This window comes from Suncus etruscus, chromosome 10 (assembly GCF_024139225.1).
Source record: "Suncus etruscus isolate mSunEtr1 chromosome 10, mSunEtr1.pri.cur, whole genome shotgun sequence".
NCBI classification, from domain to species: Eukaryota; Metazoa; Chordata; class Mammalia; order Eulipotyphla; family Soricidae; genus Suncus; species Suncus etruscus.
Genome location: NC_064857.1, coordinates 11278268 through 11302998, shown reverse-complemented (window position 1 = coordinate 11302998; position 24731 = coordinate 11278268). Strand labels below are relative to the sequence as shown.

At 33.6% G+C, this 24731-nt stretch overlaps 1 protein-coding gene across 1 annotated transcript in view; it reads left to right on the top strand.

The window, feature by feature from the left end:
- Positions 1–24731, top strand: part of CNBD1 (cyclic nucleotide binding domain containing 1) — a 226598-nt gene that overhangs the window by 107844 nt on the left and 94023 nt on the right. Inside the window, exon 5 of the mRNA XM_049782419.1 lies at positions 22770–22915. Coding sequence (XP_049638376.1) covers positions 22770–22915 — 146 coding nt within the window. The remainder of the gene's footprint in view (positions 1–22769; positions 22916–24731) is intronic.

Genomic DNA, 24731 nt, shown 5'->3' with positions numbered 1-24731 from the left:
TCTGACCCATTGGCCTGAACATATTCCTTTATTCCCATATCATTCTGTTTTGATCACTATGTCTTCATAGTAGAGATTCAAATTAGGTAATGAAATTTCTCTAAGTTTCTTGTATTTTGCTCTAAGGTTTTGGTTACCTGCTGTCTTTTATGGTTCCACACAAACTTTATAATTGATTTTTCTAAACCCTTGAAGAGTGCTTTCTAAATAAGACTAGGGATCACATCGAATCTTTCTAGTAGTTTAGGTAAGATGATCATTTTAATAACATTGACTTTTCCCATTTGTGAGTGTGGGATATATTTTCATTTTATTATGTATTCTTCAATTTCTTCCTTAAGTGTTTTGAAGTTTTAGTAGTATATGTCTCTCTCCTCTTTTGTCAGGTTGATTTCTAGGTGTTTGATGGCTTGACACATTTTAAATAGAATAAATTCTTTGATCACTTTTTCCTCTGAATCATTGTAAGAGAATGCAACTTTTTTTGTATATTGACTTTGTAGCCATCACTTTACTGTATTGATTTATTGTTTCTAGAATCTTTTTCTGTGGACATTTTAGTCTTTATCATCATGTCATTTGCAAATAGAGACAATTTGAATTCTTTTATCTCTTTCTCTTGCCTGATTTTTATTGTTATGACTTCTCATATTGTGTTGAATAAGAGCGGAGACAATAGACAATGGACTTGACTTCAGTGAATGATTTTAGTTTTTCACGAGTAAGAATCATGTTGGCTCTGGGATTTTTGTAGATATTTCTTACTATCTGGAGGAAGGTATTTTGCTGAAGGTTTAAACATGAATGAGTGTTGGATCTTGTCAAAAGCTTACTCTGTATCAATTGATAAGTTAATATGATTCTTCTTTTGTTTTTGTTTTTTTTGGCCACATCAAAAAACACTCAAGGGTTACTCTTGGCTATGTGCTCAGAAGTCACTCCTGGCTCGGGGAACATATCTCAGTCCATTCTAGGTCAGCTGCGTGCAAGGCAAATGCTCTACCTGCAGCACCACCGCTCCAGCCACTGATCATATGCATTTTATCTTACCATTTTACTGATGTGTCGTGTATGATGTTGATTTATTTGCTTTTTAACCATCTTTCTATCCCTGGAATAAAATCCACTTGGTCATGATGTATATAATTGTTTTTATGTGCTGTTGAATTCAGTTTGCTAAAATTTTGTTTAGGATTTTTGTATTAATATTCATCAGTGAGATTGGTCTCTAGTTTTGTTTCTTGCTAGTATCTCTCAGCTTTGAGAATCAGAGTAGTGTTAGCTTCATATACACTATTAGGGAGGAGTCACATCTCTTTGATATTTTGGAAAAGTTTAAAGATCTCTGGTACTAATTCTTCTCTGAATTCTTGATAAAACTCACCCATAAATTCATCTAGTCCTGGACTTTTAGGAGAGACTCTTAATTATTCTTTCAATTTTCTTGCTTGTCATTGTTTAGGCTCTCTACTTCCTCCTTATGGAGCTTTGGGGAATTATAATGTTTCCAGAAATATGTTCATTTCTTATAGGTTCTCTAGCTTAACAGAGTACAATTGTTCATAGTAAGTTCTCATGCTGTCTTGGATTTTTGAGGGTTCTTTTGTAATTTCTTCCCTTTAATTTTTAATCCAGTTTATTTAAATTATTTTTCTTATTTTTCTTCCTGAGTCTTGCCAATGGTAAGCTTATCTTTTTTATTCTTTCAAAAAAATCAGCTCCTGGTTTTATTGTTTCTTTGTATTGTTTGCTTTGCTTCCATATCATTGATAAATTCTCTGTTTTTTAATTTTTTTTCATCTGCTTGTGTTTAAGTTTCTTTGTTGTTGATTTTCCTGATATTTAAGGTGTGCCTTCAGGTTGCTGAGTTTATCTTTTTCTTCTTTTCTTATATAGGCCTATATTGCTATGCCTTTTCTCCCTAATTACTCATTTTGCTATGTTCCATAATGTTGTTTTTTTTTCCTTCATTTGATTAGTCTCAAGTAATCTCTTTATTTTTTCTTTGAGTTCCTTGATTTTATCCAACATATGGTTCAGCTTCCTTATGTTACAGTTTGTGAATTTTTGCAAGTTAGATTTATGATCCATTCTAAAGAATGTTTCATGTCCACTTGAGAAGATTATATATTCAGCTTTTTTAGCATAAATGGCCCTGCATAAATTCTAGTCCCAGCTTATTATTTCTTATTTTAGGTTCTTATGTCTTTCCAATGTTATGCCTAATAGATATATCCAGTGGGGAGAGTGGCATGTTGTAATCCCCACTACTATAACATTACTCTCCATATGTTTCTCTAGGTTTCTGAGCAAATACCTTATATATTTTGCTGACTTACATTTTCTGTGTATATGTTGATCAGAATTAATACTACTTAGTCTGTTGCTTCCCTGAGCAATAAGTAGTGTCCATCTTGTCTCTAATTACTTTCTTGAGGTTAAATACAATTTGATCTAAGTATGGCTATCTTGACTTTACTTTTTGCAGTGGCTCATTCTTTTGCTCTGAATCTGTGTCTATCCTGAGATTTTTAAGTGTGTTTTCTGCATGCAGAAAATGATGTTGTTTTGTTTCCTGATCCAACCCTCTACTCTGTGCCTTTTGATGGGAGATTTTAGTCTATTGATATTTAGGGAGACTATTGACAGAAAGCGCTACAATGCCATTATATCATGTAGATTGTTGCTGTAACAATTAATTATTTGGTTTATATAAGTGACCTTTGAGTAGTTCATTTACAGTTTGGTTATCATGAATGTTGCACATTTATTTAGTCTGAGCATATTTCTATCCCACCCTCGCACATAAATGAAAAGTTTGCTGCATAGTGGGCCCTAAGTTGAAAATTTCTTTTATTCAGTTATTTAAATATGTCATTCCACTCTTTTCTTTGTTACGATATTATTTCTTTATTAAAGCACATGTTTACAAAATTGTTCTTGGTTGAGTTTCAGTAATAGAATGTACACCAGTGCAAGTTCCTGCCACCAATGTCCCTAGTTTCCTTTCTACCCACCCTCTCCTGCCTGCCTCTGACATTCACTCTTTCCTTCTGTGGATCATTTTACATGGAAGGTCTGGTTTTATTCCTATGTTCTTTCCTTTATAATTAAGGGTTTTCTTCTCCCTTACTGCTTTAAGAAGTTCATCTCTATCTCTCTCCCTCTCATTGTTTTTTGTTTTTTGTTTTGTTTATTGTTTTTTGTTTTTATACATTTTGGATTACTATATGTATTGTTCTGTTAGGGTCCATTTTGTTTGACACTCTTTTTGCCTCTTGGATTTATAAAGCTGCTTCTTTTCAGAGATTGGGAAGTTCTCTGCTATTATCTATCCCACTACTTGTTCTTCCCCTTTTCCCTTTCCTCCCTTCTGGTATTCTTATCATTCAGAGATTTCCATTAACTTTGTTCTTTAAATACCATACTTTTTTCTTCCATAATGTTTTATCTCCATTCTTTATGGACTTATCAGTGTTTGCTTGTAATTTGTCTTCAAGATAGTCTATTGTGTTCTTCTTTGTGATTCTGCTACTATGACTTACTAATGTGTTCCTAAATTCTTGTAATTCCAATTGTATGGATTCTTTCATCTTCTGAAAGAGTTAAGTTGGTTGAAATGTTCATCTATTGATTGTTTAGTTTTGTTGGCAAGATCTTTCTTGATTCTATTGCTAAAGCACTAAGTTTTAATTTTAGGTCCTCATCTACCAGGCACAGGCATTTTGTTAGACATGAAGATTTGCCTAGATTTTTCTGGGCATATCCTCCATCGCACTTATTTTCTGTAGTTTTATCATGTTCTTTGTACTTTGTGGATTGGAATGAGTTAGTTTCAAGTTCCCCCTTAGGAAAGTGATCTATTGAATTGATTGCACAAACCATAGCTTCAAATATATCTATTTATTTTGTGATTATAATACAGATTACTAAACATGCAAGGTTATCTGAACATGAAAAAAAATTGCCAACTAATTACTTAGGTTTGTTGACTGAGATTTAAGGCTGTGTATTGTCTAAGACAAGGAATTGCTAGGGCTCATATGCCTAGAAATATCAAATATATAAATTGTTTTGGGATGAGAGGATAGACAGACTTGATGTCAGGACTGGTGACAAGCTGGGCCTAGAGGTTTAGAGAAGGGATCAGTACATGGCTATGGAAGCCTGAAGAATTCAAGATCTGATCCAAGACTAAAGGACCTCCCTCAAATGACACACCTGAAATATGAGGGTAGACAACCACCATCTATGAATTTATGGAAGACAGTGTAGGAGTGATATTCAAATATTTTTACCTTGAAAAGGTAAAATTATTGTTATTAAATATCTATTTATAAATAGTTTTATTTGAAAATCATGACAAAGTATGAGGAATCTGAGAGAGAACTCAGAAAAGCTGCAAATATGCAAAAGAATACTTTTGTGCCTTAAGATGAGGAGAGGATAACAAAATAGCAAGGAGGGCCTGGAGTGATAGCACAATGTTTTAGGGCTTTAATCTTGCACAAGGTAGTTCGATCTCTGGCATCCCACATTTTTCCCCGAGCCTGCAAGGAATGATTTCTGAGTACGGAGGTAGGAGGTCTTCAGGTGTGCCCACAAAACAAAGAAACAAAAATAATATTCTTCTAGTTAGTCCATCAAATTAGATTTTGACTTCTGGAACATAGAATAAAACTTGAAATTAGGTGGTAGAAAAATCTGGATGACCAATTTTGATGTACATAAATATGTTCATATATGTATATTATATTCTTCCCCTCTGTAGTTTTTACTTATAAAGATTTTTTTTGTAATAATAATGTTGAAAAGCCAATTTAAAAGAGGAACTTTTAAATGCCAAATGTAGAGCCTGAAGCACTAACAGAATTGGAAATAAATGCAAAGTAAAGAGGAAGATCAGTGTACAACAAACTTGCAGCTATAATTTTCTTAATTACAACGCTTTTTCATTTTAGATGTTGCTTTACAGACTAATTCCTGAACATCAAAGACTAACTTTCACTGAGAAAAAAAAGTAGGGGTTTTGTTGAATTTTGGAGATTATTTTTTGGATTCTCTCTTCGGGGAATGATATTTATATATATGAACTTCATTTTATGTTTCTGTTTTAGCTCTGGTTTGCATATTGCATCATTTATTTTTCTTTCAGTTATGTGCTCTGATTATTTAAGATATTCATTATTTGAGTTCATTAAGTGAACTCAGAGTTTAGTCTCTAGATAAAGTATTTTCAAAAGAAGTAAACAAGGTTAACAGTGCCTCTACCTTGTCTGAGATTATGTACTCCCCTATTAGTAATTCATACCCAAGAGTGACTGACTCCAAAGACTGTCTGATTTTTATATAACACTTATCTGTGTATATAGGAAAACAATATATTATACTTGAAAGGCACAATAATCTTTAAAAAACTATTAGAAATAATTATAGTCTCCACAGTTAGGTAGAGAGTAGGTTTTCGCTTTCATATATGTCTTGTAGGGAAGTAGCATTTCAATTATAATTTTGATTTTTTAATTAGTTTACAAATAGCTTTTTCCCCTCTGAACAATAAAACTATAATGCCCATTTCCATACATTTGATTAGATTAACTGGCATTTGATTTTGCCTTGCCTTAAACTTTCTACTGTTTGCCTCAGGTGCTAGCTTTTTATTTTCCTACAGTGAACAGCAACTAATGAAATTTGCACTCTTGACACTAACAAGTAAATTAACTTCATAGTCTGTCAAATTCTCCTGGCATCATAGTAATTCTGACTGTGTTGTGACATGCAGGCCTTGTAAGATATCTAAGTGGTTTGAAGATGGATGACACATAAATCTTTACACATAAATGTGTAAAGATGAATATAGCATTGTCATATGATAATTTCCTTTTGCTATAAAAATCTATGAAAGAAAAATTCTCAGGAGTGGTCAATAACTTATATTGAAAAAAGATATAATATGTTAAGTTGTTACATATGCATTTTGTATATCAAGTACAAACTTTTCATAACAAGAATATAGCATTAGATAGATTCAATACTGGCTTTTCCATATTATGGTTTTGGAACCATTAGTAAGTCTTAGTTTACTCATGTCTCATGTATAAACATGTATACATGTTTCTGGTTTTATTTTAATTACTATTAATATAATAATAATTGAACCAAATGTCTTGGATAAAATAGTCCACAAAAAAAGGAATGATCTTGCTATGAACAACTAACATTTTTAAGTTTTAGCTTAATAATAAATAAGACATACTGTGAAATATTATCTTAGTAGTAAATTTTATGGGAATAAGTAAAAATTAATCAAACTACAGGTAAGGTTATTTGGAAACAAGCAAGAGAAGAATTTTTTGAAGATAAGACGATACACGAGAATACACATTAAGCTGGTGAGGAGAAATTATTATAAAAGTCATTAATCTTTTGGGGGAGTTAGGAATCAAAGCCAGGGCAAGAATTTAACTGTAGATTTATATCCATGACCCCTATAAAAATTAAGAAAAACTTTTTTATTTTCAAAATAAGAAAATTCAAATAAAATTTTATTTATTTTATTCTCTAATTTGTTGTTTTAATGAAAATCTCTGAAATTTTATTAGCTTAGCTATCTATCACTAAATATTTCATTGTTATAAGTCTTACCTCCAAAGTTCTGATACTATCCTGCCATCAAAAGATGCAGGGAAGACTTGAGATTTAGCAAATAATTCAGTTACGTGTAAATTGTATTAAGAAATGAACTCTAAAAATAAAATATAAATAAATAAAAAAAAAAGAAATGAACTCTGTTGAAGAAAAAAAATCTATAGATAATGCCAAGATCTGCAGTACATCTCAATGAGATCAAATGATAAGTTCAACGGCAGTTACTGAGTGAAACAGATAAAATACATGATTGTTAGTGCATAATCCTGATGTGTTTGAAGTTATTATTTGGGAAATGAAGCAGTTATTAATGATAATAAGAATAATGTGTTAGTGGGAATAAAGACAATTTGAAATGAGGATATCAAATATATAAGCATGCTGAGCTATTAATGATTTGTTTCTAGGAATTAGATAAACCCAGAAGGATGCCATGGTTTAGATATTAAGAATAGTGGGGGTATGAAGTCATATTTTGGATACTGATGTAGAAGCATAATGAATTTCTTGACAAAACCTCTCAAGTATATATATATATATATATATATATATATATATATATATATATATATATTGTAGTCACTGTCCAGTAAAAGTATTTTTACAGGGGAGTAGAGGGATACTATAGTAATTTTATTTGAGTATTAATTAGGACACCAGATTTGCATTTTAGCTTGAGTTTCTGTGTTATCTAAGTTATCTAAGAAAAATGTTCTACTGTTTTTATCTACATATTAGTGTAGCTTTTCATTCATCTTATTAAAATTAATATTTCTTTTCACAAATGAAGAATAAAATTATCTAAAGGCTTCATATAGGAATATAAATTATTAAAGAAAATATGCTTTATAAGTAATCCTGTAATTTTATGACAATAACCAATTAGAAGATCCTGGTTTAAGTATTTTTGTTTTATGAAACTTTAGTTTTAATATTAAATTTAGATTTAAATTTTTATGTTACGATACATAGCAATGAGTAAAGTGTTATTTTATCTTAATTTTATTTATTTATTTTTGGAAGTAGGACACATTGAATTGGGAAAACAAAGGGATGGAGATAGAGAAGGATATGTGCCTAAAAGGATATGGTTTTTCAGAATGGAAAGACAAGCTCAGTGCCCACACATTTAGGTGTTAATTGGCTTGTTCTACCCAGGGAGAAAGCATTGAACTTTTTGAACTCTGTTTTTAGATTCTCACTGTATCTTTGTGCATCCTAGACTCTCTCTTCATAAGAATTTGTCCTTGGTCGTGGCCTGACTCTGCATCTCAGTGCTTCTCTAGCTATTGAGATGAAGGTTTTATAGTCTCCAAAACCTTTGTGCTTTGTGTTTTTATAGTCTCCAGGCTTTGTGCCTCGTTTAGAATTCAGACAATATTGTTCAGACAATCTCAACACACATTATACCCCTTTATCTCTTTCTCTGTATCATTACTCCTTAGATAGATCACTCCCTTAAATCTTTAAGAAGTACCTAGGTGAAGTTCTATCTTCTGGAATTTCTTCATGTTCAAGAAAGGGTGCAGCCTCTGTCTATGTAAGAGTGAGAAAAACCCTATCAGAAAAGGAACAAAGAAAATAAACTCCCTCCAAGATGGCCAAAGGCACATGAAAAAATGTTCCACGTCATTATCATAAAGGAGATGCAAATAAAAATTTTGCATGATCACATCACTTGCGTGATAACTTCGTGTTATCACTCCAGAGAGATGGGCAGACATCAAGAATAATAAGAACTTCCAGGGCTGCTGTGGATTTGATGAGAAAAGGACTCTCATTCATTACTGATGGGAATGGTGACTGTTCTAACCTTTTGGGATAAAAAATATGGACTTTTCTCAAATAACTAGAAATTGAACTTCCATTTGACCCAGCAACCCTTCTCCTGGGAATCCCTAGGAGCCTAAATAAAATGCCGGGAAAGGCATCTGTTCTCCTCTGTTTATTGCAGCAATATTCACAATAGCCAGAATATAAAAACAAACCAAATACCCCAAAACATATGAGTGGTTAAAGATATGGCAGTACATCTTGACAATGAAATACTATGCAGCTATTAGAAAAAATGATGTCATGATTTATTTTTTGTAAATGGATAAGCCTGTAATGAGAAATTCAGAGTAATCAAGCTTCTGACAAAAATGAGCTCAGAATTTTTTCGTTTGACTTATGTAGCTCTACCAAACTTTTGAAGATCTTAATAATCTATTTTCCTTAAATTAGTGTCAAAGAACTAAAGAGGAAGAAATACTTCTAAGCATAATTTATTAGGTCAACCTCTATTCATTTACATTACTCAACAGATTCTACTAACTGCTATTCTATGAATTTGACGTTATTAGTTTTTGTACGTGTGATATGTCACAGTATTTGTTTCTTTATGTGTTTCAGTTTCATTTAGAAAATGGTCAGATTTTTAGGTTTTTGCACATGGCAGAAATTTCTTATTTTAAATTTGGATTATCCATTTTGAATACACAACACAATTTAAATTTATTTATAATTGATGAACATACATAGTTTTCATACTTTGATTATTTTGAGTAATATAGTACATAAGAGATATATATTTATATATACTGAGCCTATTTTATGTATATGAAAAGTATCTTCCTATATAAATATTCAGTCAAAGAATTGTTGGTTAACATAATAGTCTTTTAAAAAGAACTTCATGTTGTTTCCATAAGGACAATGCTAATATAAATTTCCAAAAACAATGTTTAATGGCCCCTCTGCCCACAGGTAAATTGTTAAAAAGCCAATTAACAAATTCGGTCAAATCAAACATTATCATAAAGCAAAATAGGATAATAAATTGCAAATAATAAAGAAAAAATACTGGGACTAGAAAACTGTGAACAATGATCAAAATTAAAAAAAAACTTACATGGGGCTTAGCATATAGAGTAAAAATAATTTTAATGCCTTTTATGTTAATCATTTTACTGGTTCTTTGAAGTTCTACTACCAGCTTTGTACTTTCAAGATTTGGTAAATTACATAAAACATATCAAGCAAAGTTAAATATTCCATTTTCACTTTCTGATACCATTATAATATAGACATTTTAGAAAGTGAATTAAAACTTATTGGTAGATGATGATACCATCATATTTATTCTGAAATAATGCTTTAAGTTATATGTAAGGAATTCTGGCAGAGTAAGAATCTGGAGTTTTTCATGTCATGGTAAGGTTTTAACTATGGGTAAGATATATACAGAAAGAAATATTACATCTTACCAAGGAAGAAACTCAGTAGAGGGTTTGAAATTTTTACCTAATTTACAATTTTGTGTAAGTCTAATCTTATAATCTTGGTTTAGAAGGTTTCACATTAATAACTTCCAATATCCTTCCCCACACTAAACTGTTCTTTATTTTAATTTTTAAAATAAAAGCTAGATACAACAAATAATGATATTAACATTTTGATGATAGTGCTTGATTTGATAACGTTTCATAGTATTTCTCCATGTTGATTAGTTTTGAAAATAATAACTTTGAAGTATAGGCTCAAATAATTTTTTACTTGATTGCCTAGCAATTTACTTTTTCAGTTTGTTGATAGCTTGGACAGAAAAGTAAATTGGATAGAAAAAAGATAATTGGACAGAAAAGATAAAGTTACCATGACATGAAATACTAAAAGGGGACATGCAAAAACACTTTACTAGTCTCTTAGGAAAGAAAGTCGTTTATCTGTAATTGCTTTACTCTCTGAAGAAATTATATCTGACTTCTAATTTCACATGGGTTGTCTGCATATGGTGTCACCCACTACTTTGTCAATCAAAATAAGCCGCTGTAGAGTTCCTTTACCTTGTATGTATTTGTTAATCTAGTACTATTAACTGAAACTGTAGAGAAAGTCAGAAGAAGGAGGTAAGAACTGATTTGCAAATGAGATCCTAGCATGCTTATTGACAAATTGACATTGTAGACCTATGTATTAGATATTGGAAAAATAAGAGTAAAAGCAATATGTGCACTTGGCTAAGCCATAGAGTCATCAAGCAGGGTTTATAAGATACCTGCCTTACATAGAATATGCAAAAAAAAAAAAAGAAATCCTATAAAAATGTTTGAAAGTTAAAATATACTTTGAAATTAGTGTAAAGACATATTAAGAGACCATAAATAAAAGGAAAAAAGGATAGGGGCCAGAGCAAAAACATAGTGGTAGGATTTCTGCCTTGCACACTTTTGAACCAGGATGAACCTTGGTTCTATCTCCTGCATCCCATATAGTCCCTGAGCCAGGAGCGATTTCTGAGCTCATAGCCAGGAGTGTCAATCGTGTCTGGCCCAAAAATTAAACAGCAAAGAATGGAAATGTATAATGGAATGGATAAATATAAGATAGTTATTAGCACAAGGCTTAAGGATCTTTAGAAAAAGGCAATACTACATGGGCAAGGCATGATGATGAGAAAGATTTGGATGGCTGGTATATAGGACAGCTAATGAATAGAACATAGAATATAATAGAACAGAAGAGAATTGAGAGAATGGGGGGGTTTGACCTGTGGTTTCATATTAAATTAGAATGGGCATCTAATAAGTCTTAGTATATTATTTTTTATATATTTTCTGATTGCACTTAACATTTCATGCTTTTAAAACAAAGGTAAGTTATTTTTTAATTTTTATTTCCAATCTGACAACCAGAATGACACTTTAAAATAATAGTAAAATAGAGTGGAAAAATAATTCAATTAAATGAGTCTGAAATTATAAAAAAAGACAAAAGTAGAAAAGAAGTAAAAGAAGTGAAGAAAGTAAAGTAATGTAAAAGGGTTAAAAATGATTCTTTAGTACAAATTATCTCACATATGGAATATGAAAAGTAATAAAAAGTAATAAATAGTAAATGGCTAAAGTAAACAAATTCAGAACTGTTTCACAGAATTGAGTTTACCATGGAGGAGACAGGCAACAGTGAAAGGAAGCAGATACTTTGTTTTTGGGTGTGATGTTAGAAGGTTAGGACCAGATGCTTGGATCTATCATTTACATAAAGAATAAAGTTATGGGAGTTGGTGAAAATGAGGAAAGTACACTAAAAGACAAAAGAAAAAGTACAGATGTTGATTAGAAAACTTAGAGAGCTATTGGGGCCAGCGAGGTGGCACTAGAGGTAAGGTGTCTGCCTTGTAAGTGCTAGCCAAGGAAGGACCTTGTACTATATAAACTATATGATGCATTCAATCCTGTTGGGATTTTTATCAGACAATAAATAGTAAGATGAGAGAGATAGTGTTAGAGCTATTGACTTGTCTGTAGCTGACCTGCATTCAAATCCTGGCATTTAATATGGTCCTCCAAGCACCGTGAGGAGTAACTCCTGAGTGCAGATCCTAGAATAACTTCTGAATATTGCTGAGCTTGACCTAAAAACCTTCCCCCCTCCCACATATAAAATACTCCAGAAGAGTATGCTTATTTTCTATGAATGTTTGGGAAGAAAAGCTATCCAAGATATAGATTTTGTCAAAAGTCATTGATTTTTAAACTATAAAATATCAAGCTAAATGACCTCATAAACACTTAGTATAAAAGGAATTACTAAGAAATTAAAAACTAAAATAATCTTCTGCATGTATGAATTATATATATTTAAATATATAATAAATATAATAAAATAAATAATAAATATAGTATAATTATATTAATAAATACATATTTAAATATATATTGGGTTTTTTTGGTTCTCACACAGTGATACTCAGGGGTTGTTGCTGGCTATGCACTCAGAAGTTGCTCTTGGCTCAGGGGACCATATGGGACACCAGGGATCAAACCCTGGTCTGTTATGGGTCAGCTGCATGCAAGGCAAATGTCCTATCACTGTGCTACAAGTCCACCCTGCATGTATGAATTTTAATAAGAAAACAGCTATTATACTCAATGGTGTATCTTAAATAATCCCTCCCCTCAAATAGTGAATAATTTATATATAATAACTGTATATGTAACTAGTTCTTTAATTTAAAATAAAATAACAATATTAGTTCTTTTCTAAGTCATTTGATTATTTTTGTCTTTGAATAATGTACTCGATAATATTTTATGTATATAAGTGTACATATAATGATAAATATAAAATTAATAGAAAAATAATAGTATAATATGGTTCTATACAATGGAAAACATGAAGGAAAAAAATCTCAATGCCAGGGAACAATTTGATGTCAGTTGGAAGTAGATTATGTGGCAAATATAAAAGTTATAATGTGACAATTAGACAAAATTAAGAGATATGTTGTTACTCTACAATATGATCCAAACTGCTACTTACAGTTCTGGAAAATTGGCTACACATACAGACACATTTGATTTTAATTTGTATTCAGCAGGATATAGCAGAATGTGTTTGCTTCTGGCTGACCTAAAAAGAATATTGACACTCCTCTTGCTTTTGAAGTGCCTTCATTTAGGTCACTTTGCCTGGTGATGTGAATGTACTCATAGGAACACTATTAGAAACACTGCTATGGTAGGGTATAGAGGTCTCAAAATCCTCAGAGTTTGATTCTAATTGAAATCTGAATAATTAGTAAATTTTCCCCTTTGGCATATTTTGTTATTTTCCCTTTTTGTGGAAATAAGTCTTTTTGATGTTTTGTATATTTTGGGTGGTTCCTCCAGTTAGTGATAAGAATACCTGAGGGCCCTCTCAATGATACTTGGTCAACAGAGAAAGGTTCAATACAAAGATAATATGATGTGCTACTGTTGAGATGCAGCAATGAAGGGCCACACCAGAAGTTCGCAAGGAGTTCCCAGGGACAGAACTAGTGATGCTCAAGACCTACATGGCTAAATCCATTAATACTTGGAACCCATGTGATGTTCTGTGATAAGATCAGTATTGCTTGCATTCAAGACTCGTATCTTAGTTGCCCTATTGTGTCAATATCTTTATTAGATTTTGAAAGGCATTCTACATTTTAGAGAGTATATACCTACCAGTAGGTTTTCAAAAAAATGTACACATATATATATATATATCCATCTAACGATTTTTGCATCCAATCTTCTATTCATCTAAATTTCCATCCATCCACCCATTGATCCATCTATCCATAACTTATGCTTACACTCTATCCATCCTCCATCCATCCATCCATCCACATAACCATATATCCATCCATATACATATATTCATCCATCTATCCATCTATACATCATTATATCCATATATGCGTCCATCTATCCATCCTTCCATCCATCCATAAATCAATACATAATTCCATCCATATGTACCTTCATCTATCCTTCCAAATATCCACCCATCCATCCATCTACCTCCCCACCCCCCACCTACCTACCTACCCACCCACCATCTATCAGCATTGACTGCAACCCTCTGCCTAAAGCCCCAGACATGTGTGCTATCATGTTACCAACAAAAGAGTGAGAGCCGGGCACTCATTCTCATCTAGGCCCTGCACTGCCACCTCTTTGTCTGATCTCTGACAAGCCTGTATTTCTTTAGGTGTATGTTGATCATATCGAATATTGGATGAAACAGATGTCTTGAGAAGACGCAACTGCTGACACCTTAGAAAATGTCATAGTTGGTCTATGTGGCCTTACATTTGAAATACTGACAATAAGCATCAGCTCTGAAGAATTGCTACATTTACCAAAAAGGCTTGTTGGCGACACAGAGAATAGAAACTAGAGTAGCTGCCAGGTCATTGTCGTTTCTTTTTTTTTTTTTCCAACATAATTTTTATTTTGATCATAGTGGCTTACATATTGTTGACAATAATATTTTAGGTACATATTTACATAAAATCAGGGGGGATTCCCATCACCGGTTTGTCTTCCCTACTCCTCCGTTTTTGTCCTACCTCCCATATCCTCTTCCCTCACCCCCAGGGCTGCTAGAATATGTGGTCCCCTCTGTACCTATCCTATTACTTCGTAGTCTTACACCTGTTTGGTCCTGATGCTTCCTTTATTTCCCCCTCTAATTGGGGGGCAGGACTAGCTAGTTCAAGTTATGTGGTTTTGTTTGAAGAGGAGAAAAATAATAAACTGGGGTAAAAGTCTAATATGCTGGAAATAAGCAGAATTCTTCTAGAGGCTCTCGTCATCGGTTTGAGAGACGAAAGAGAAAAATAAGGTGAAGCAGTCCACCCCTACGAAATGGAGTGTCAAATATCTATTAAGAGTTCCAACAATAACGCTAAGCACCACAAAAACAGAGCAAAACAAACAACCAACCAACCAAAAAAACCGCCGTGGTCTTGAGATAGGCACCATGGCAGAGCCCATGAAGAGGGAAAAGAAGGGGTCAGAGAGATCACACGGAGGCAAGGCATCTGCCTTTCATGCAGGAGGTCATCGGCTCGAATCTCGGCGCACCACATGGTCCCTCATGCCCACCAGGAGCAATCTGTGATCCCGGAGCCAGGCATAATCCCTGAGCACTGCCGGGTGCCACCCAGAAATCTGAAAAAAAAAAAAAGAGAGAAAAAAAGATAAGTGGGGGCAATAACTTCAATAACCACACCAAAACAAAGAAATCGACCAAAAATAGATAGGTAAATAAAAATACTAATAGTAGTACATGAAGATAAATAGTAATATATGAAAAATAAACAATGTTGTTTTTTTCCCTCCTGCCCAGGCACAGTAAATATTAGGGTCATTCGAAAAGGGATTCACATGGCCTAAGAGATATGGGGTTTCTCCGCCTTTGGAGTATATTGTCATGGGATCAACTATAGACTCTGTTCATGATCCTTTATTCTCCCGGTGGTGCATTTGTGGTGTTTGGGAGGCTTCTGCTCCATCGTGGGTGATACAGTGAGACCTCTGTATCTAGAGATCTCGTTTCTAAGATCCTCAGATGGAGGAGGTAGTGGAAGCTGAGGTGACACTGCAAGGACATGTCATGGCAGAGTGCTGGGTAAGGGCAGTCCTGGCTTGGGTTCTGACTTGGAGCAACTTACTTTTGCTGCATCCAGTGAGAAGTAGAGATGACACCTGTGGGGGAAAAGGAGTCTGTTCTGGATTATTTTTGATAGCAGAGGAGAAGGAGGAGGACATTTTAAAGGAGGAGGAGGTAGGAGGAGGAGAGAGAGGAGGAGGAGGGATGGCTGAGGAGGAGGAAGAGGAATGAATGATGAGGAGGAGGAATGGATGAGAAGGAGTAGGAGGAATGAATGATGAGGAGGAATAGAGGAGGAGGAGAAGGAAAAGCGGATGATGGATACCTCTCTCAGAAAGGATGGGTTGGAAGCCCCAAAGAGGAACTGATTTCGTCAAACTCAAAAGCATTTGGGAACAACGGCTGGGAGGGAGAGATAAGGAAAGGAGCATTCTAGAAATATTTTAAATATGTGTAATGTGCAACCAAGGTTATAAAAAATGAAAATAGGTTTTTGAAGATAAAACAAAAAATAAAGAAATGGTTATTGTACTTTTGAGACTCTTGTTGATTGTTCCCCAACTTCTGAAATAGTCAAGCTCTTAAGGTATTTAAGTGTTTTCAAAGTTAAGTTTATACTTTATAAAAATATTAGAAAATATATTTCATAGAAAATTATCTGGATATTAAAATGACTAAATTCAATCAGAATATATTTGTCTATCTCATTTGTATTATCAACTTCATTATAAAATAATCAATGTCATCTGAAAAATAACTACTATAAATGTATAGTTATCAATGACTTTATATATATTATACCATATAATTAAGGCACATTTAATAAAATTGATTAAAAACAATATTTTTTTCTAAAATGTCATCAATTGAAAATTTATAAACCATTTTAAAACTGACTGTAAATTGTTGTGAGGAGCAAATAATCTCTTAAGTAATATTCAGTGGCTGTTAAGGCAGGTCACAGCAATTTTCAGTGAACTAGGCTGGTGCTTCACCCAACTGTGCTGAGAAGTCTCTAGGCTGTACTGAACAATTCTTAGAGAGGATTATGAAGTGCTGAAATATAAACATGAAAGTCAGCATTTTTTATAATTTCAACTTCTAACTTAAAAAAATGTATTTTATTTAGGCACAGTATTTTCAAACTATTCATATTTGTTTTAGGCATTAAATGTTACAACAATCATTTCACCACCAGACCTCCGTAGTTTCAGTTTCTTTCATCCATTGTCCTCAGTTTTTCTCACACTCACCAACCTGTCTCCTTTATAGGAACATTTCTAATTTTGGTTATTGCAATATGTATGGCATACTTTTACTTTTATTGGTTCTCAACTTAAAATATGTAGCTAATCAATTCCTCTTCACTGTCATTGTGTCCTAGGCCCCTGTTCCTCAAACTCTAGCTAAGTTTTGTAATCATCCACTCTTCCTCACAGCAACAGTTCTACAATTACAGATGTCTTAGTAATTTCACTTTGATATCAACCTAAAATCAAAATAAACAAAATATATTTCTTATTCAGCTTACTCAAATACTTTAATATATGTAAGTTATTTTTATTCAAATTCTCAGGATGGGTGTCTATGACTCATTCTAATGTCTATTCCATACTAATATATCATGCAATCACATGTGATTTTTTCTTTGTACTATCATTTTTTATTTATGAATATTTCTTTATAGTTTCTTCACTGCTACCTAAGATGCATTATTAAAATTCTTGCTCAGTTTAAAATTTTATGAAGATAGCTTTGTAGAAGTGAAATTTTATTCAAATGTGTATGTATGCTTTTAAACAAAACGTGGTTTCTAGTCGATCTAAGATCACAATATTGAAAGAGCTCTGATTTTTCTTGTTATTTACCTTCTTGTTTTAAACTTTTTTTTTTTGGTTTTTGGTGCTGCAGGTGTCTTGCATCTCAGCATCTCTAGTGGGGAAAAATCCTTCATGAGAGAAAAATGGGTAACACGAGCAGCCAAATATAAAATATAATATAATGAAACCACACACAAGTATGTGGGTTCAACACATCTTCTGGCAGGAGTGCAACAAGTTTAATTTTTAAGCAGGGGATTTTATAAGGGGCAAAGCCAGTCATAGGTATAGAGAAGAATGTTTACAATCAGAAAACAAAGTTCAACAGTGATAATGCTTAAGCTATGGGTGTGAGACGTAAGAATTCTGAGTTACAACGGAGAAGGTTACAACGCAAGCAGCTCTTTAAATGCTAATTTAAAATTCAAAATAAGAGATTATTAGGAAGTAGAAAAAAAATCTAGGAACATGGTCTTCTATTGTTTTAGAGGTCAAATAAAGGAAGGAGCCAAATCCCCTAAAGTGTGGCTCCCATTTTCTGAGAAGAGTCAATAGCCCAGGATCTGCATTCTGGCTATGCCCTTGATGATCAGAAATTGAAGCTGCAAGGTCATATTTGAAAAAGAGAAAAAATATTGTCTTTACTATTGGTGCTCAATATTATCCAGAAAAGGGATTCTCTAGTAATCTTTGGTGCTGGAATTTCTGAACCAAAGTATTTGGCTCATAGAGGCCATATTTTGCCTGAGATATTACGAAGGAAAGATAGCCAAATAATGACAAAAATATGGACTTATCTCTTTGGGAGTTGCGGGTGTCCTGTAAGCCCCCCCCCCCCGAAGGGGCCCGGCCAGCGGAGAGTGGACGAGAGGCTCACGAACAACTGCACCTTTATTTTGCAGAGCTCAGATCACACAACCACACCTTGAAAAAATCTAAGAGAGGTTAATAACAAGGCCCAAGACAGAATTTCCGTTCAAAGGCAATTTAATGTGATCCTGCATCCTCTTATATAGACAGGGTAAGAGGGGCAGGCAAAAGGCAATGTCAATCATGCTTAATTAGCAGTTTCCATGGAAACACCTTGCAACCTTGGGTAGGGGCTGCCTAACTACATTCCAAAACTCTTAACAGATTTATGGTGGGGCTAGTTCTCAGAAAATAACTTTATAAAAACAATGTTGCACAAAAACAATAATGAATGCCTTGTTAACTTGAGAATGTGGGCCAGGGGAGTATAGCTTCATTCCTGGTACCAGGCCATGTTCTCTCCTCTGGGCTACAAGGTTATTTATTACTTTTAGTGGCTGCATTCTTTCTTGCTAGCCCAGGGCCTTGTAGCAAAACAGCACATAGACATCTTGCAGGTGCAAGATTAGAAAATGGCAGAGAGGTTTTTGCAAAAGTAGCCACTGTCAGGCCACGGTAACCAACAGGGAGTTCCTCAACTATCCACGCAGGGGTAGAGGCGTCCACAGCAGGCCTTCTGAGGAACCCTGTGGGGGTTATTTCAGCTCTCCACACCAGGGTAATCTGGGGATACATCTGTTGTGCCTCCTGAGTTCCCCTAAGTTTACTCATGCCATGGCATTTGGGCCCACACTTGGTGACGCTCGGGGGTTACTCCTGGCTATGCACTGAGAAATCACTCCTTGCTTGGGGGACCATATGGGATGTCAGAGAATAAAACCCTAGTCTGTCCTAGGCTAGCATGGCAAGGCAGACACCTTACAGCTTGCGCCACCACTCTGGCCCCTTAAACAATTATTTTTTTATAAAATTTTTCTATCTCATGATAGAACTCTCATGCTGCTTTCTAATTCATTTCACTTTTTTTTTTTAACTTCGAAGTTGTCTTTGTTTCTATTACTTGCATTCAATAAATGAGACTAGGACTGACCCAAGTGTCAAATCTGATTACCATATTTGAAAGTAACTCTTCTATTCACACATATATTAATAATAGAGAACATTTTTTGGTTTATTAAGAAATATCTTTCTTTGATTGTTAGCATCTTTCTATTATATCTAATGTCATCTCTGTTATTTTTATTCTCTGGATACTGAAATAACTTCCTTTCTAGGTTCTTGGCATCTATTATTTTTGTTTTACCAGCCTGAATAACTGCTGGAATATTTTTCAAGAACAATCATTGTATTTAATTGGCTCTGCAATTAAATTTATTTCTTTACTTACAACTGCTTCTCCAGCTAATAGAAGCTGAACTCTGGGCCATAGAGCTAGGGGTTAAGGTGTGTTATCCTAATTTTGTCTCTCATTAATCACTAGAATAATACATCTGATTACTTTTAATTTTAGCTGTTTGATAAATTAAATATGAGAAATAATTTAATTAGAGTACCTGATTCTAGCATATTTACTACTTCATTGGCCACTTGGTTATATTTGTGTATGGGTTTTTTTTCATACTTTGATGCTTTCTATTTTCTGTATTGACTTAATATAGATTAACAATATTATGAAATTTTGGAGTTTCTATATGTGTGCAATTGTTACCATTCTCTCTACTGAAATTTTTTTTAAAAATAATATTTTTATTTAAACACTTTGATTACAAACATAATTGTAGTTGAGTTTCAGTCATAAAAAGAATAGCCCCCTTCAACAGTGCAATAGTCCTTTCAACTTTTCTTTGGGTAGCTCTGATAGATTTTTACTGAGTTTGCAAGTTAGTTAATTTGTTTCTTGACATTTTGTTCTAGGTCTTTACAATTTACAGAGTAAACCATTTAAAATTGTCTTGATTACCACTTTAGCATATAACAACATAATTGCATGGCCTGACATATCATTTAGATTTATCATCTCAATCAATGTTCTGTGGATCATGAAATATCAAAGATGGTATCTAGGGATTCTGTATGGAAAGTATAGACTTAAGTCCTTTGAGAAAACTCTCTTCTCCTAATTACATAGCTCTAAGTGTAAGAAAACAATTAAAATTACATAACTTTAAGAGTAAGAACAATCTTAAGACTATTTCTTAGGAAAATTTTTGTAATAACATTCAACAAAGCCATAATTTTGATTGTCATCTAGCAAACACAAACATACAACATTAATCACAAGGATCAAAATTAGCAGTTCAAAATTGTAACTTTCCTGGCAGCTCTTCATATATGAGTATCTTAAGTTATATTTCTGGGTGCCAAAGCAATAGTACAGAGGGTAGGACATTTTCCTTGAATTTTCCTTCCTGGGTTCTATTTCTTGAATCCTGTATGGTTCCCTGAGCCTTCCAGAAGTGACTTCTGAGCACCGAGGCAGAAGTAGCCTCTAAGCACTGCAATTATGGCCCCCAAACCAAAAAATATTCTATTTCTCCTCTACTTATTTCTTATGATATTTATTTTAACTCATTTGAAAAATACTGAATATTTTTGTCCTGGGGATAGACACACAATATGGGAATTTCTGGGTTGTATTGCAGCTAAATTTTTAGTTTACTGAGAACCCACAATACTGTTTTCAATAGGGGTTAACTGAGTTTTCCATAGGGGTTGGACCAAGCAGCATTCTCACCAGCAGTAGATGAGAGTTCCTTTCTCACCACATCTCCCCATTATAAACTATTCCAATTATATTTGATATATGCCATTCTCACTTTTGTAAGATGATATCTTTATTTGGATTTACCTAACAATAAGTGATGATAAGCATTTTTTTCATGTACTAGTCTTGGATAGACCGTGGTTCTATCCCTCGGCATCCCATATCCCCCAAGCCAGGAGCGATTTCTGAGTGCATAGCAAGGAGTAACTCTTGAGCATCACTGGGTGTGGCCCAAAAAACAAAACAAAACAAAAAAAGTAATCCAGAAGAAGGATAAATACAGAATATACAGAATAAGGATACAGAATGTACAGAATGATATCACTTGTATGTGGTATTTATTACAATAACTGCACGAAGGAGATGTCTCAAACACCCTTGACCTCAGAGTATAGTGAGAAGGAAAGAAATTGAGTGGAAGATGAGAAACACAAATATGAAAGGATGGGTGCCAGGGGTCACATGGTCTTAGGTGCATTGCTGAAGATTATAAAAGGTCACAACTATATATTCTGAACCATTGTCTACAACATTGTAATTAAGAAGCCCATTTCTAATATTTATTTAAGGACTTTATTGGAAGGCAAAATGCTTAATATAATGGACAGGTTAATAAAGAATATTAACACAGGTAATTAATTAGAAAAATATATATTTGCTTACATTATCATGATACATTTCTCATATTCTTTGGACTTCATTCAAGTTTTTTTTGGGGGGGGGCACATCTGTTGATGCTCAGGGGTTACTCCTAACTACGTGTTCAGAAATCGTTTCTGGCTTGGGGGACCATATGGGATTCTAGGGGATTGAACCACAGTCTGTCCTAGGTTAGCACATGCAAGGCAAACACCCTACCATTTGTGCCACTGCTCCTGCCCCTCATTCAAGTTTCTTGACTCACAATTTCTAAAAGTTAAGGAATTTCCTAAATATTGAGTGTGATTTTAAATGAGGTAACTTTTGTTGTGTTAATTATATATTTTTTTCAAAAGCACCCATAGCTAGGGACTAGCATCCATGGACTAAATCACAAATATATGATTAGAGTTAAACCTTTCAGTCTCACTTCTGACCATCAGTAGAAGAGAGATAAAGACATGGATTCATTCACCAATGTTCAATGTATTTATCATGGTTATGAGAGTTAAAACTCTACAGTACTTTCAAAAGGGACTGTAGATTGATAAATGTGGGCATTTGGAAAGAAAGTTCTCTCTGGGATAGAATGGATGAAATATGGACTTTTCCCATTCTTGCCATTATGATGAGCATGGTAGCACTTTTATTTGATTGTTCCTGAGTTCTACTCTTTATAATAAACTGCTAAATTAGCAAAAGTATTTCTTTGAGTTCTGTGAGCTACTCTAGCATCTGTGTTGGAGATGAAGAATGGATCTAGGGTAAAACTTCTGATTTATATCCCATTAGCAAACCTGTTTATTTAACTGCATCTGAGTACAAGGAGAAAGCACTTGAAATCCATAATCTGCAGCATATAGTTTGGACCAATAATAACAACCTGTTTGGATTATGTATGAACGATGTAGGTATGGGGAGGGAGGTAATGTTGTAAGGACTGAAACTTTAATTTGCCATCCATTTACTGGGTAGCTGAGAATTGATTTGAGAAATATTTTGTCAAGTATGACAGTCCACTATGACAAGTATCCTTATACAACTCTTAAATAGATATAAATTACAATATTGGGAACTCAGAATTCAAGAACTTTTGTTTGTATTATTTATTTGTTTGTATCATTTGTTTGTATTATTTATGTCATAATCTTTTAATTTGCAATTTTTGTTTTTAGGCCTATTAGGAGAACAAAGCATGAACACAATATTGTGTGGAAGATGCTGAAAACAATTCCAGATTTAACTGAAAAGATACATTCTGAACATTTGAGGTGCCTCTGTATGAATATTTTTTCTGAAACCTGGATAAAAGGCAGCACAGGTAACAAGTTAATCTCAAAGAGAATTTGGTAAGACCAAAACAAAACATTGATTTTGATTTCTCTACAGTAATACTTGCAGTTTTACTTGGTATGTTACCATAATGTTTGGGCATATTTTACTTGCAAGTTATAAGTAGTGAAATGAATGATATTTTAATTTTTAATACATTTTTGATGCTCATACATAAGCAGTAATCTTTATCATGCAGATTATCCAGTGAACCTATGTAAACATATTACTGGATTCAACTTCTCAAGTTTTGAGTTCTATAAGTCTAGTTCTGTAGGTGAAGTTTCCATGAGAGTTTCATGGAAAACCATGCACTAAAAACCATTTATTGATTGACATAACTTTTAATGGCAGTGCAGTGAATCATTGGTTTTCATAGTCATGATTCCAAGTGCTTAAAAGGACTAATGTACATATAGAACCAGATATTGAAAAATAAATCTAGCATCATAAGTCAGGTTTTTAATTTCAAGAATTTTTACAAGAAAAATAATATGTACATTACATTTTAGTTAATTAACATGACAGTTTGTAGGAATAAATTATTTCATTCCCACTGCCAAATTTCCTTAAGCCAGAAGTACAAGTTGGTTATTTATTTATTTATTTATTTATTTATTTATTTATTTATTTAGGCCACACCATTGTGGTGCTTAGGGGTTAATCCTGGCTCTGTGCTCAAATATTGCTCCTGGCAGGCTGGGGGACCAGATGGGATGTTGGGAATGGAACGTAGATCCATCCTGAGTTCGCCATGTTTAAAGCAAACACCCTACCACTGTGCTATCACTCCAGGCCCTACAGATTTTTTTTAAGTTTATTTTAAACTGAGCTGGAACATTAGCACAACTGGTAGGGTATTGCCCTGTCTGCAGCGGGCCCAAGTTAAATCCCTGGCATCCCATTTGGTGCCCCAAGCCTGACAGGAGTAATTTCTGAGCACAGAGCCAGGAGTAAACCTTGAGAGCACTATTGGGTGTGGCTAGACAAACATGTGTTTATTTAATAATATAATAAATATAAATAAATAAATATTTATTTTATTTTTAATTATGTGTACAATGATGCAAAGAAAGAGGACAAGGTAAAGTTACAGTGGAAGGTCAATCACCCAAAAAAAGAATTCTCAGAAGAAATCCCCCTGCTGACACCTTAATTTTGAACTTACAGTCAAAGAACATTAAGAAAAATAAAACAGAACCCATGTACAATTTACTTTGTCCCTCAAGACCCCAGATTGTAGTACATTATAACATTGCTTAGCGGTACACAACGCAATATAAAGCCATAAAATATATGTAACTCCTTAAACTTGAAGGCATAGTAGTTTTTTACATTTCTATGCACATGCATATTAATTTAAGTTAACCTCAAAAGTTTAAGTGTTTTTTTTTTAAGGTTTAGAGTCAAAAGAGCACAGTAAAAACGGTGTTAGAGTGGCAATTATTGTTTGCATAGGCCCACCAAAGTATGGGGGACATGGAAAGGAAAAGCCTTGGCCTGAATACAAGGAGACCCTACCCCTGAAGTTTCCTGGCATAAGACCAACTCTAGGCTCCAGATATTTATTAAGTATTGTTACCTCTATTGGCATCGGCTAATATTTTCAATAGTTATAAAGTAAATCATTGGCATAATTATACATTAAAACTAACTGGTATTCTGGTGAAAGTCATTTACAGATATTTACATTTTTAAAAATTTCCCACCAGTCATTTATCTTAGAATAAGTTTTATCCAACTTAATGTCAAACAGAGAAAAATTAATATTAAGCTTTTACATATATTTTTTATTGTGCAATGGA